The sequence below is a fragment of the Egretta garzetta genome, unplaced genomic scaffold, assembly GCF_000687185.1.
Source record: "Egretta garzetta isolate BGI_Z169 unplaced genomic scaffold, ASM68718v1 scaffold419, whole genome shotgun sequence".
In the NCBI taxonomy this organism is placed as follows: domain Eukaryota; kingdom Metazoa; phylum Chordata; class Aves; order Pelecaniformes; family Ardeidae; genus Egretta; species Egretta garzetta.
This window is the reverse complement of record NW_009260777.1, coordinates 126,583-142,026: the sequence shown is the minus strand read 5'-3', so window position 1 is coordinate 142,026 and position 15,444 is coordinate 126,583. Positions and strand designations below refer to the sequence as shown.

General features: G+C 40.2%; 1 protein-coding gene across 1 annotated transcript in view; it reads right to left on the bottom strand.

Annotated features, from left to right (window-relative positions):
• The window catches only part of PLCB1 (phospholipase C beta 1), a gene marked incomplete at its 5' end in the record, with an annotated part of 159,422 nt that overhangs the window by 80,501 nt on the left and 63,477 nt on the right, over nt 1–15,444 (bottom strand). The window contains 7 exons of the mRNA XM_009646367.1: nt 1,026–1,125; nt 3,063–3,227; nt 4,963–5,117; nt 6,124–6,248; nt 7,360–7,444; nt 11,219–11,315; nt 11,925–11,995. Of these exons, the coding sequence (XP_009644662.1) occupies nt 1,026–1,125; nt 3,063–3,227; nt 4,963–5,117; nt 6,124–6,248; nt 7,360–7,444; nt 11,219–11,315; nt 11,925–11,995 (798 nt within the window). The remainder of the gene's footprint in view (nt 1–1,025; nt 1,126–3,062; nt 3,228–4,962; nt 5,118–6,123; nt 6,249–7,359; nt 7,445–11,218; nt 11,316–11,924; nt 11,996–15,444) is intronic.

Below are 15,444 nucleotides of genomic sequence, written 5' to 3'. Positions count from 1 at the left end.
TGCCCACCAGCCACCTCCCATGGCTAGTCTGTCTGCGCTTGTGGTGAGGCCATGTGACCCATGCCAGCTAAGACAAAACCGCTTGGAGCATTTCTTAGAATAGCCCTGATATCACCTGCCACAAGACAAGGGGCTGATTTATACATTGGCTGAGATCAGGTATGGACAACAACTGTTAGATACAGGGATATGTGAGTCTTGTGCTGCTGCTGGGACTGGCTAGATAAGGTACAGGGTAGATACAGATACTCTTCCTTTCCCAGTGTGAGTGAAGCTGGGAGCATGTTTATGGCCCATATGCTTGCCCTAATTTAATTTCCTCCCCTCACTGGAAAAGCTGGCGCTGAAGTCGAACACTTCTCTTGCTCAAAATGCCAATGTCACTGCATCTTTCTGAAACACGATCTCTAACAAGTCTCTGGCCTGGAAAATAAGGGTTGAGTTGTTGCACAAACAATTTTCAGTTAAGTGGTCACTAATTATAATAGAAATAATTATATGATTTGGAAGAGACCAGTAATGATTTTTTTTTTCTTCTTTTCAGCAATAAAGCTGAAAGTAATTCTGCGTTGATTTAAAGGTTTTGCAGAGATACAACAGCTTGCATATAGGTCAGTCCTTGCATGCATGTAAAAATTACATTAGAGGAGCATATCTTGCTTTCATTCCCAGCAATCTCCCATTTTCACAAAGATGACATCAAAATTGGCTGTTGCTGCCCTCTTTCCTCTTAGAAGTGTACAATTGCACTTTTTAGCATAAAATTGTGAACACGCAGTTGATCTACTGGAGACCAGTAAGTGCCAATCATACCTCTGATGCTTAATTCTATTGGTTTTCCTGATTCATTACAAATTTACATTTCTGGTGAAATATGCTATTTTCCTTTTCAAAGTTGAGATACATTATTCAAATCCCCAGTTGCTATAAATCTGCAGAGTGGCTGCTGATTTACAACACTGGGATTCTGGCTTGCTGCTTCTTTTCACTATATAATGTCTGTCTCAATGGAGAAAAAGGTTTACCTGGTCGAATTGCTGAGACTGGTAATATCCGATGACCAATAAATTTCCCTCCTTCTTCATACACTGCTAGCCTCAAACATGCCAGGGAAGGTAAAACAACCTAGAAGGCAATATTGTTGCATTAACTTTCTGCTCTGAATGAAACAGCTCCTTCCAGACATAGGCTATATAGCAGACATAAAGAAACTTCAGTCTAGCAGATAGTAACATCTACACATCCGTAAGAAGGTCTTACCACGTAAGACGTCAGGTTGTATGTACCTGTGTGTCAAACTAACTCTCAAATAAACATTTTTCAATCAAGAAACTTGAAGTGGGATGTGTGCATTGTAGGTTGAACTCAGCAATTTGCCCCTACATTTTCAATATGATACAAGGGACTTTGGCAGCCCAACTCCTATCACACTTGAAAGTCACTCTGTTTTCTCCTTATTACTCACAGCCCTATGTGTTTTTTTTTTTTTCTTTTGTGGTTGTGCCAATGGGACTACTTGCTTCTGAGAAAAGTCACTGATAGGCATATTAGTGTTGAAAACTCAACAAGCAACTCAACCTGTTTTGCAGAGTGTGAATGTATGAATTACATGAACCATGTCAACCGCAGCAGAATTTTCCAGTGCTGCAGCACACTCACTGGCTGGGCTAAAGAGGTTTAATCAGGCAGGATGTTTACTAGCATTGGATGCTGTCTTGGCACTGCATAAGAAAGAAGGCCAAACAGTGAAAAAAAGAAAACAAGAAATAAAAAAAAATTACTTAAACTACCCCAATAAGATAGGAATCTTTAACATAACTTAAAAAAAAGTGTAGCATAATTAATCTCATTTTCTTACTTAATGCAATTATACATACAAATACACGTATTTTTTACCCTAGGCACAGACATGCATTCTTTCAGAACTTATGCTAAAATTTATCTAGACAATGAAAGAAAAAAAAAAAAGTCAACAATCCAAAACGAAGAGTTTCTCTGATTTATTTCCAAGATTACTAAAAATAGTAATCTTTGCTTCTCTGAGCACAGAGGCAGTCAGGCAGGATCGTTAACTAAATAGAGAAATGAAGTAGACTAATTAGAAGTTCATTACAGAAGAAAAATGCTGGTGATGTTTCCAAACTTAAGCTCTGGCAGGCTGCCAAAGGAAAGTCATTCAGAAGGCCAAATATTCAGGGAAAAGGGCTGTACTCCCTAGAAAGCAGGGCTGCAAGTACCAATTGTATAAACATCTCTGTGAACTACATTTGCCTAAAGAAATACAAAAGAAATTGTTTTGCAAACACCTGGACTCAGGATCCACTTAACCACAGCGCCCAATAAGCAAAACCCAGAAATCCTGTTAGAAAACTGGCTGCCGAGTATATTGTGGAGCATAATAACATATTCACGTTGCACAATCCTAAAACACACTCAATATTCTCTGCTCCCTTGAAGTTTAGAAAATTGAGTCTGAGTAATACCATTCAAATTGCATGAGTAACTCAGGAGCCTACGCCTCGTTTCAAGTGGATGGGATTTATGTGGTTTCATCACCTAGGTTGTATTTATTTAGCCCAATTTAGCGCTAAGCAGAGATAACAGATTGCTTTGAATGTGTTAGCTTGGACAGCCAGATTGTTATAGCTGTATTCACACCCTCTTGCTCGCAGGTTAACAGGATCTGCTTTTCAGCAGGGCTGTTCAGCCAAGGCAAAATGGTAATTCAGCTAAACTGCTTCTGAGATCTCTGCTTGCTCATTCATAGCATGGCACTGCACCGTGCCACACAGATGAGTCTATTGAAGTGTCTGCTGTTTCCAGCTGTGCCAGTGGAAAAATCAAGGTGACTTTAAACTCCTTTATTTTAGTAGGAGCTGGCATGACTAGAGTAGCAAATTACACCAAAAGTGATGATCAATAAACAGTTCAAGAAACAACTTCTTGGAATCTCTTTATCTTCGTTCTAACAAATGCAAAGTTTCACTAAGCCACAGAATTACTCTACTGGACAGGAATAAAACAAGCACAATGCAGGTCTGGGAAGCACGTGTTACACCAACCTTCTTAAACACTATGGTTTCCTCTTCCCAAACGGGATTAACTGCATTGCCTTGAGAGGTCTTGGTCTTCAAAGCTTTTCTTCTTGTATCTACAGGCAGGCCAAACATGTCGACTTCTACATAGGTACCGACTTTTTTATCAGAAAGAAACTGACCTGAAATTATCTAAAACCAAAACAAAGGAGGATCACTAGAGACCACTTTGGTGGATTAGGAAATAAGTGACTGAAATGCAGATGGATATTCTCATTAACGATCAGATAGCATGCATTCAAAATAAAACCAAAACAAAACCAAAACCACAATAAACAAAAACCCCCCACTGTTTAATATTGCAGACACAGAAAAACAACTTATGAGGCCTGATTTCCTGTGACCCTCTGGTCCTGAATTCCCCTATGAGCGATAATGTGGTTGAGGTCATGCTGCTGCCCTTCCCTCGGCAGGAATACTTGTTTAGATCTCATTCCTCAATCTGGCTGCCTATTTCCACAACACAGTATCTTTGAGAACTCTAATTTTTATCCATTTTCAACAACAGGTTGAAAAAATGCTGGAAGAAAAGAGGTATAAGCAGCAGAGAAACTACCTATGTTTTTAACTGTGAGGGAGAAAACAAGCTAAAAAGTTGATATTCTAATAAAGGCTCTTCTAAGAGGGCGAGGAGTTTCACTATGAAAACAAGACAACTATAAAATAGGTAGTCTTTTCTAGTTCTTATTTTTAACAGGAAACAAAACTATCACCTTTAAAAAGCTAAAGAAAGGTCTGCCATTACTTCAGAAATGGAAGAGGCACAGGAATATAGCAGTAACAACAAACTCAGGCTTGCCTAAAGCAAATCTTAATCTGTTCTCAGCAATATCTTGTATGGGCATCGACATTATAACCAGCAGAGGCTTCACCAAGCAGGCAGAGGCAGCTGACTTGCGACACTCCTGTTAAAAATGCCGTGCGTCTCCTAATAGCTATTGAATGACTTCCACCTCTGTTTACTAAAATTACAGAAGAAAGTGCCTCTAAACGCACAGGAGGACCTGAAAGCTTCCACGATTACAAGTCACCATGAAAGGTGATTCCCACACAGTCATCTTTTTTTACGATGCACATCATCGCATTATTACTTCATTCACATCCCTCCCAGCACTGCTCTGCTCCACTTGTGTCTGCAGCCTGAGAGGAAATACTCGCTTTCTCTAAAAGAAAACAGGAGGATATTTTGCAGGTGGATCCTATAATACAGACACTGTTCTAATGGACAAGTCCATTAAAGGAATAACAGGATTTCAGGAAGTTTATGTTTTTGTAACTAGAGATATACCAAGTATAAATTTGTGATCCTGTCATAGCCAATGCAATCTATCCCTCTAAACATTCATACAAGTAGTTTTCAATTTGCAGATTCCTGGTGGTCCTTGAACTTCATTAGAGGTCCTTAAAAAGGAACGAAGAAAAGCAAGTGGGCAATGAATTGCAGCTGACATTTATGGTTCCACAGTTCTGCTGGAGAATTTACAGGGAACCAGAAAATTTATTTATACTAAACAGTGTGCTGTTCTAGCTATCCAGTGCAACCTACCATTTCATAACAGTGTGTTTTAAGTTCAGTTCTTTGTTGCTAAAAACACAGCCAAGCTACTCTTAAATCCATTCACTTCCCAATTACTTCTATGGAAAAGAATACATACAATAAAAGTACATTCATTTATGCTATAATATGAAACACGAGGCAGAAGATCCTCTGCAATTTAAAAATTAAACGTCACTCCATGAAATGAAATGCATTTTATTTTCTTGACTTAGTATGGTCATTTGCTAAGCCACTGCATAACAGAAATACATCTACATTCTAAGACTTCTAAGACTGTTATGAGAGCAGTTTTACCAGCTGCTTACATACCTTGACAGACAACGTGTTAGCTACTATTCCATCCACTATACTTTCAGTAAATGGATCAAAGTGTTTGTCTGGTCTTCTCATGAATTCTGGCTTTAACCTGTATCCGCTTTTGCCATTGTACTCGTACATTCCCATGTTTATTTGCATAGACAAATCTGGGTGATAAAAACATTAGTAAGAATAACGTTCTGGTTAGTAACAATTTAAAAAGCAATAAAATAATACTATTTATTGTAATTCCAAACTGACTGTAATATAAACAGCTATTTATGGCACACTGTTGCTTCTTAAAAGAGGTTTCATATGTGATTGCAGCCACTCTCCTAGATTCTTTTGACAAGAAAAAGACATCTGTAAGACATCTTTCAGAGACTACTCAATAGATAAAATTTTCAAATTTTAAAAGAACCCTTGATAACTTAGGTTTTGAGTCCCTCAGTGTTGCACTGTTGTACCCGATCCAGCAGAATACTTATGTTTCTAACCCCTTCTAACATCAGACACTGGCTGCTTGATAATTGGTTGAAATTGGCCCCAAGGGGGTTTTATTACTCTGCAGACTCCCAGTCTGTGTAGGGTTTTGCTTTCCATGGAAAGCACATGGGCACAACTGAAAGGAAAAAAGGAATGATACCATGGTACCATGTGCCCAGAGGCAGAACATTGCCAGGATATGTCCTGGGATGCAGTAGGTAGAAATACTTGTATGTCTCAGAACAGACATAGCCTCAGAAGACAGCATATTCTACTTCAAAAGTGATTTGTGCATCTAGGAGCCCAAACGTCTTTGTTTCTTAAACACTTGCTTTTGAAGTGGAATTTGCTAAGTCCCTTATGTCTTGATATACTGAGATTTTGGAAGACAATTGAAAAAAATCCCTTCCTGATCTGAAATGCTGCTCAGTGGTAACCACTTACAAATGATGACAATATGGAGGGCATTATATATGTGTATTATACTAGCTACAGTAATTATGATTATTCCTAGTTTAAAAAAAACCAACCCAACCTGTGTTAAAACTGTTAATTAACAGCTCTGTAGTATCACTCAATCACTAGACATCTTTTGATGCATAAAGCCTTTCCTACCTACAGATCAGAAACCGTAACAGAGAAGTGGTAAGGTACAGCTTAGAAAATCTAGAGACCACCATAACTCACCTACAGTTTGGAAGTTAAGAGCAACCATTTGGCAGCCAGCGTTCCAAAAGACTTGTGGCATGTAGTTGGAAGAATCTACACGTGTTCCCTTGGGGTAAATTCGGCTTAGCTGCATTTTGTTGTATCTAAACATTGAGTAGTTAAGATATAGTACAATAGATAGTTAAGATACAGACAATAATCACTTTGCAGAGAAGTGCAATTGCAATATTTAAATGCAGGTGTTCTTTACAGAATGGCAGTGGGTTCCTTACTGGATTTTTGCAACCATAATGCTTCCAGATGTCCACAATTTTGTAGGAGGTATGATAAATACGGGGTAACTAAAGGTGCTGTTTGTTCCTGTACAGAGTACTCAGAATAAGCAAGGAAATAGTACAGACATATGCATTAAAAAGATAGCATTCATAAAATTCCATTTATCATTATGGTTACTAATTTGGGATTTTCCTAAGATTGAATTATAGAGGCCAAATAGCTGTAAACAGCAAATCTTCCTCTGGTTGGCAGAAAGGTGCTCAGTTAAAAAGTGCTCTTCCGGAATAAGCTTTAGAATTAGCCTCGACATACAGACAGAAATGATGTGTGTGCACTTCTTATAGTTGAGTCCACAAATCTCAGAGATGAGAACATGCTGCAGGTTATCTGTGGAAATAGTTTTCCATTAATCTTCTTCAAGGCACTATTTTGTCTTGACCATTCATTCTTAACTGCAGCCATGATGAGAGACATTGAGAAACATCAAAAGGTCCAAATAGAATGCTCCTTAGCTTTTCTTTAAAAGTTATAAAAAAACCCTTAAGAAAAAAAAAAAAAAAGTGTGGCAATAAACCAGCTCAGTGCTCTTAGAACTCGAGGTATGATGGGAAAGCAAGGTGTCTCGTATGACTTTGCAAAAAACCATCAGCCACATTTTGACAATTTGCTCACCATAAATCATACTGCCTCATATAGGATGATAAATTTAACAATGAGAATACAAAGTATCAGGTCTTCAATATGTAGTTTATGCCTATTCCCTCTAGTCCTAGCCCACAGCACAAGGACTCATGCCAGCTTTTAAATTAGCTCATCAGAACTCAGGCCAATTAATTCATCTAGGAAGACAGTCAAATCTACAAATTTCATTTGGGTTTCCTATTTCCCCAGCTCCTGTCTCCAAATTTCAATAAAGCCCTGTAACAGATCTCAGATATAGAAAGGCTAAGAAAGCAGCTTTCTGAAAGTCAAGGATACTCCACAAATTCCACAGGAGACTTCGTAAGTTGCTCAAGCCCTTTGGTTTCCACAAAGGAAGACATTTCAAAACTTTTGTTGCGTTCTGAAAGTGTAAAGGGGAAATAAAAACAGTGACACATTAGAGCATGAAACAATATACGATACATGAGCTGCAAAGAACTGGTTTAGTCTCAGTCCCCTTACCCATCACCTTGATCACCATTTCACCTTGATCTCAAAGAATTTACATACACAATCGTTTGCTGACAGCAGTAAGCTCACTGTGCGCATACTCAAGAGCCCCATCAGAACTCACCTTTGCACTGCTCACATTAAGGGCATCGGTACTGCCAGAGATTGCTGCTGTACCAGCTGCGGGCAACAGAAAGTCAGTGCACAGGCAGAGATATCTCGTGTTTGCTTGCTTGCAAAATACCATGTTGATATATTTCAGAGGTAGAGCCCAAAGCTCACAGGTGTGATGCAGAGGTATTGTAGCAGCTTTTGTAGAGAACACAGAGGACCCTGCTGGATCTCTAGATTGTCTTTGCAGACAGATGCAAGGGCTTTGAGCCAATTTGAAGCTATAATAACTAATGTCCGTATCAGATTAAACTAAGCAGTGTGCTAGCTGTGCCTACAGCAGTTCTCATTATCTTCAGTATGTCAGGGTAAGGTCACATCTGTCTCAAACAGCCATGGAAACATTGCTATCTAATCAAGCCTGAAGGTACACTCCTGTGTCCCAGCAAGTCTTCAGACCTAACCTCAAACTAATATGGAGCTTCTACAACCTCTTTAATTTGGTCAAACTTTCTCACCTGGCAGTGGTGAAAAGCTCCTCCTAAGCTTATAACTCAGTAGGAGTAAACATTAATTTGTGTATCATTTGTTACTCACCTTTGCCCGATGTGTGCACAGCCTTTCAATGTACCCATGGGACATACTGTAGCAGAAAGCCTACGTCAAGACCCTTCTAGCTTATTTTTTCCTTTACACTTTTGTACAGAAGGTAAGGATTCCTGTAAAACAGCAGCTTTCCATTTCATCACAATTAGCTGTGTAGATTGCCTAGAATGCCCCAGAGCGCTGGAAGGTCATATCCATTAGATATCTCAGCACTGGTCTCTAAAAATGAGGGAAACCATGCCTGTGTTGAAACATGAACGCTCTAGCCTCACCACTTTATTGGGAGCAAACAATAAGGCAGAGAAAAGGCTTGCCCTCATCCAGTTTTAGAAGTAATTGTGGTGCAGTAATCCCGGGCTGGCCAGGAGGCCAGCCTGGCCTGCTCCTTGAAGTCAAACTGCGAAGCTGCAGGAGAGGGATAAAATTGAACAAAAGCGCTTGTCTTGCAGAGAGAAGCAGGACAGAAACAGGTGGGCGCTTTCCTTACAGAAAGCCAAAAAGGAAGCAGTGGATCCAAAGAAATGAGCAACTAGATTGTTTAGGCCAACACGAGAGGAAAATGTGCTGCCAGCCTGTGAACCACAAACTGTTCTTAGTGTATGTTGAAGAGTCAGAGGGTGACCATGGTGTTCCAAAAGTGATTCTCTCCCTCTCGCAGAGTTGGGACTCAGACTTCATTGTGGTCCCTATTTCTAATTAGCAACCATCATGCTACTTCCATAGTAGCTACTTCATAGCTGTTATCTCCTAGCGGCGAAAGATTCCTGCCATTCCCTAGAGGTTGCTCTCCTACCACTCTTCTTCCTTTCCAGCAAGCAATATCCTCTCTTTCTCCAGACTGTTCTAGCCAGCTCACCTTCATCTCAGCTCCTTATAAAGGCACTGAGATTCTTCTTATTCCATCCTTCCCCCTTGCTAATGGGATAGCATAAGCAACACACAGATATAGTGGTTTTATTATATTTAGAACATAGGTGCTAGAATTTGTTGTAGTAACATTCTCAGCCTTATCTTAAAGTAGAGCATCTGTAGGAAACCAGAACTGGTAGCTGTTAGACGATTTGGTTACTAAATGTCCAGGGCTTAATCAAACTCCTAATTAAAATAAGAACAATTATTTCCTTGTAGTATCTGGAGAGGATTAAGACTTTGAACAAAAGACTGTGCAGGAGAGACATTTCTCTCTTGTGATACATTGCATCATGATATCTTATCAAGAGGAAGTCGCTATGGAGTGGACAAACAACAAATTGAAAAACCGTCTGAAAAACTTGAAAAAATACAGTTACAGCTATGCGCTGTCAGAGAGAGGGAACGTATGTAGTGAGGGCAATCACGGGACTGTTACAGATCCAGTGCTATTTAATATTTCTGTTAACAAGTTGGATGCAAGACCAGAAAATGCACTTTTAAAATGTGTGAATGCCAGAAGCAGTGAGGTACTGTTATCACCATGGAGGCCAGGATCACAAACCAAAACAAATTCTGAATTTAGAAAATATTAAATTAGAAAAATTCTGTAACACTGAAATGATGAAACTGTATAAAAGACAAGTATGGAGCTCTAAACTTTGGGAAATGAAGTCAGAGGAATAAAATCTGGGCAACAACTGGAGAGGTAGCAAATTAAAAAAAACATCCTTATCTAACTCCTCCTTTATTCAGCTCATTTTCACTAATTTAATGAAGGACCAGCAGTGAGGCCAGGCCAGGACTAAGACCAGAACCCACAAGTCATGCTATAGTGCCCACTGCTTTAACCAGATAGCAACATTTATTATGTAAGGCCACTGCTTTAATGAACTGGCCAAATTTACCACATAATGATTTTTTTCAACACAAACACCAGAAATACTAATTCCTTAACATTATGAGTTCACAGAAACAGCATGATTGATCAAAGGTCACATCAAGACTTAGGATAAAAAATCTGGACATGAGCAGTTCTTTACAAAAGACAAAACTTGGAAAGGCACAGACATGTGAACAGAAGAAATCTACATAAGACAATTTTATAACAGCTGCATCAACTTGTCCTGCTAGGATTCACATGGCTTCCTTTCCAGAAGGAATATCTCCTTCCCACTGTGTTCTTGTAACTCTCATTAGAGTTAGATAGAAGCACCCAAAGGGATACTGCTATAGGGAAACAGCATAGCTCTCTGCATGATTTTGTGAGTGCTTGTGCATATGTCTGTATAAACAGCCACATACAAATGAACTTCTTACATGTTTATTATTCATCATGAGTAAATGCAAAATTTTGTATACAGGTATGGACTTAGGCACCAATTACCTGTCCTCCGCCAAGGCCTCCACAAATCCATAAAAAATTAAAATGCTATACACTTCTTTAACTAAAAGGCTCCAAGAGCATATTGAAACCTGTCAAAATAAAGTGAAAAAGGGCAGACAAACAGTAGGGGGTTCTGCACCAAGAAAGGAAAAGATGCTGCAGTGTTTACTGAGGATGCCTCTGAGTGCACTCCTAGCAAGGCATCTTCTGTGAAAGGCAGCGGGGGATGTAATTATGGCCTTTTCTATACAACACACAGAGGCAGGAAAGAGGGAATTTGCATATGGGGAAGGGCAGACTCTACTTACCCTGAATCCTCTATAAAAGTAGCACAGGCAAAATATAAAGCGCTCGCTCTAATCCATAGGAATATTTATGACCACCTTTCTCAAACTGCTTAAGTTACTCTTCAGTCATGAACAACAAAGACAACATTTTCAAAAATGTTTTTGAAATGGCAATGTGTTTGCTGTTGATGAAGTTTGGTATTTAGACTAATACAGGTTTCAAAATAAATATGGGTTTATTTGGCTGGATACCAAGGGAACATTTTCTGTCTGTGTGCCTGTATCTAAGTGAGTGGAAGCCAAGTAGCAATTCTCCAGAACTTTCTTCTGAACACTTGCTTGGTAATTTCCAGTATAAGATGCTGCTCATGCTTAGCTTACTTACTTTTTGATACTTCAAATGACTCAAACTTCACAGGCTGAATGTAGTTCACCAGGTTAGACATCTCTTCTGTGGCCATAGCCTCACTTCCCGCAGTACCCTAGGACAGAGAAGGGAAAATGCTGCTGTTTGATCTGTCCATGGTGGCCATCAGAGGCCACAAATACCAAAGCCCAGTTTTCTATCAACTGTAATATCTTTCACTGATCCTGGCTTAGTGAAGTCAATGCCTCACATAGGGAGCTTCACAGAGTAAAGAAAAATTGATATAAAATTTAAATATTTAATTAAGCTGCTGCTGTATTCATTCTGTTTACATGGCTCCTAGGGAAGGGACAGCATTACCTTTACACATGCATAGCACTGAATACATTTATGTGGATATTGTTGGACAAATAATAAATATAGCTGTACATTTTTTATATCAAGTTTTTCTTCCAACAACACTAAGTACACCACAAACAGTTGTCTAAAACAGATCAGCTGTGGTGCTATTAATTCTTATTCTTCAGTAAATCAAAATATAAATAAACAAAGCAAAGATGTGCTTCCAAACCAATTAACAACCAACTGCAGAAAGTTGGTGGTGTGTTTCCCAGTGCTCTGCCTCCCTTTCTCCACTAGATGGTAGTCCCACTCCTGGTAACACAAGACAACCCACAACTGCCGGAACCCACCCATCATCATAAAACATTATCTACACCCTTACTTCATCCATCGACGACTTTTTACAGTCATCATCATAGTCATCGTCATCATCGCTCTCAATCTCTGCTTCTCCTGAAAAGTAAGCAGAAGATAATTACTGGCTGAAGCAATAGTTATAATTACCAGTGATAAATTCAAGAAAGATGTGCAACTAACACCGCTTATAGGAGACTACATTATACATGTGCTTTTTGTCACAGCACAAATCAATACGCCGTCTCGAGGGATTCATCCATCTTTTTGATAAGTTCTTATTGCCGAACCAAACAAAAACTCTTCCTTTGCAGCTGCTGGATGCTCAGTGTTTGGAAATCATGGGGTGGGTATCAGCACTGAGAAAAGAGCGTTGTGGTGTGCTTAGTGTGCTTGGTGCATGGGTATAGCATCACAAACTACTCTGACGAGATGTTCCCATGCTTGGGGCTCAATCCCAGGGTTTGGGAGATGCAAGTTCAAACTCCCTCTCTGTTGCAGGATCCCTGCAGGACCTTCGGTGAATGCCTCACCCTCTTCGGGAAGCACACATATAACAGCATGCACGGGGTGAAGAAATCATGCATGAAAACTGATGAGATTCTCATGTGCTGTGGTATCGAGGGTTGCTCAGCAAAATCCATCTGTTTGGAATGTATCGCAGTACATGCACTGAGGTAGCACAGCTGGGAGGATCTGGCACAGGCACCTAACCGCAATAGCTTGACTTCAATTCCCTTCGCAGACTGCTTTGGTGTGCCTTACTGTTATGGCTCCAGTGGCATAGCTCAAATGCACCGGCTGAGGGCAGTGCAAATCAAATAATGTGAAGAAGATGTATGAGGCTCATCCTTTCCCTGAAAATGCACTGATGGAGTAAATGGGACCAAATAAAACATATTTTATGCCTTGCTCCCAATCGTGGTGTACTTATCAAATTCCTATGGGCAAGACACAGATTCTTTACTGTTAATTAATGAATGCTTCCCCTAGCCTCCAAAATGTTTTGATTTGGTTGCACCAGAAATTAAACCATTAAGGAATACCAAGCTTATCTTTCTCTTTAGTAACTCCTCCTGTGGGTCTGGCTGTCACAAAATACACGATACGTCTTAAGAAGACTCTGGAAAAGAAGGTTTAACTTATACTCCAGTCACCTATCCACACCTGTAAGACTGACAACTCTCTCTAAAGATTTTATTCCACAAACCTTTCAGCTTTCTTCAGCAGTGGCAATTTTATTTTGGCAGCACAAAAATCTAACCACTGTGCAGCATTCCCAAACTCTCCAGAGAATGGCAATCCGGTCTCAGTTCCTCCTGTCAAGTTAGGGTCTAATCCAAAGCCCACTGAGTCAATAAAGAAACTCCTCTTTGTTCCAGCAGGCCAGTGGGCCCCTTCTGAACATGGAGAGCACATATGATTTAAATAACGAGTGTGCCTTTCACAACCAAATGATGACTACCCAGGCTGTGTTTCCTTCCAGATGCAGATGTTGAAATGTCAGGCTTTTATTCATGAACGCATTTCTTCCTGAACATTTCATTGAAGAAAATAACATGATTGCTCAACAGGCTCAAGGGATGGCTTAGGGAACCTCACCACATTGCAAAGAGCCAGCCGAGCTCTCACAGGATTTGCAGTGACAAACTTTGGATGGGAAGCTCTCAATTCATTTAATCAGACTGGCAAAATAACACTTTGCATAGTCCACAAAATGGGGGGCATGGGCAGATTTCAGCCAACTTGCACTGCTGAGACACCAGGTAGATGATAGCTTGTTCTTGCTAGAAGTGTTCAGGGAGGAAAGTGTGCAACACATTATTCGTTTATTTAAAAATATTTAACAGGAAAACTCCCTAGGAGATCAGATCTTGTTTTCAAGTTCTGCATCAGGACAAATACTACACAGGATTTTACACAGAGTAAAAATTACTAAGTGTTTTAGAAAGCACAACTACATCTGCATTGCCTTTCACCTAGGAGCATGGTCCTACGCTTAAACCCAGCCTTCTATTCCCATTACACTGCTGGGTCACAAAGTCAGAGCAAGCCTTGGCCAGACTGAGGAGATGTTTGTGCCGCGGATGCCTTCACGCTCACCCTTCCACAGTGGTGGCTGGATCAGCCCCATGCCATCACTCCCATCCCTTCCCAGGAAGGCACAGACACTGGATCATAAACACACGTGGGCTGGCATTTGCAGCTGTGCTGCAGGTCAAGTCCAGTATGTACGCATGAGCTTGTCTAAGGGATAACTAGCTGTAATGCCATAATTATTATTTGCATTTAGATGGGACTACAAACCCAGGTCAGGACAGGACCTCACTGTGCTACATGGCATACAAATACAGTGAAAATAGAGCCCTGCTCCAAGGGCTTGCCCTCCAAGTATGAGATGAGAGCCGGCCCACGGACAGAGGCAGACAGAAGAATATCAAGAAATAAAACAATGTTGCTCCCTACCACAATAGGTTAAGTTATAATGCACATACTGTCAACTGCTCACAGGCAGAAGGGCACAGGAAACTTCTCAGTGGCGTAACGGGGTAGTTCCAAGTACGTTTTCAAGGTGCTGCCCCTAGTGAGTGGGGCAGTGTGGGGAAGGCATAAAAGTGCTCATTGGGCAACGTAACAAGTGGACAAAGGAGGCTGAACCCCAAATTATGGGTGGAGGGGTTTGACACAGAAATACTGAATGGAAGAAGATTAGGAGAGGAGAGCTGGGAATGACAAGCCAAATCCTTTTTACTGAGGGCTGAGGAAGCAGAGTGCTAAATATTATCCATTCTCACCATGCCTCAGCAGTGTGACAGATATTGAGAGCCTAATAAAATGAAAGGTTATACATTGTTCGAAATTCAGAGGAATTTGGTAACCTGCTTTCTCAGACCCCTTTAGAATAACAGCCAGAATGGATTATAAATGTGGTTACTTGCTGGTGCAGCTTGTTCGCTCTGTAATGTTTAGGCACCCACCAGCGGCGGGGGTGGGAGGGAATCGCTTTTTTTTTCCCCCCACAAGCTGTACATCGGCATTTGCTGATTTTTGAAAAGGAAAAAATGAACTTTATTCCATTTGCTAAAACATTTTACTTTGTAACAGTGGGCCATGGCCTCAGCCGACATGCAGCAGGGATGTACCAATGCATTTACATACACAGAGCCTAAAACATTTTATCCAGTTTTCTATTTAGTCATCATGAAATGATGGAGCCAATTCCACCCTCTCTCTCCGTCTTCCTGTGACTCTTCCCTTGCAGTACCCACTACTCTTGACAAAAATGTCATCCTATCAGTAAGAAATTAGCAATTTGCTTGACAATTTAAATACTGTTCCATTAGCTAGCTTGGGCTACTTTCAGTACATGCCTACTTTCAGTACAATGTATGTACCTGCAGATTTGCCACTGATCTTTTTTGCAGTGTAATCTAACTTCTTTGAAAATCTTGCTTATTTACTTCTGTTCATTGTGCTAAAACCAGCCAGGTCTAAGATGCTTGTTTACCAAAATAAAATCTATCTCACAAGTGTTATCTCAGAAATTC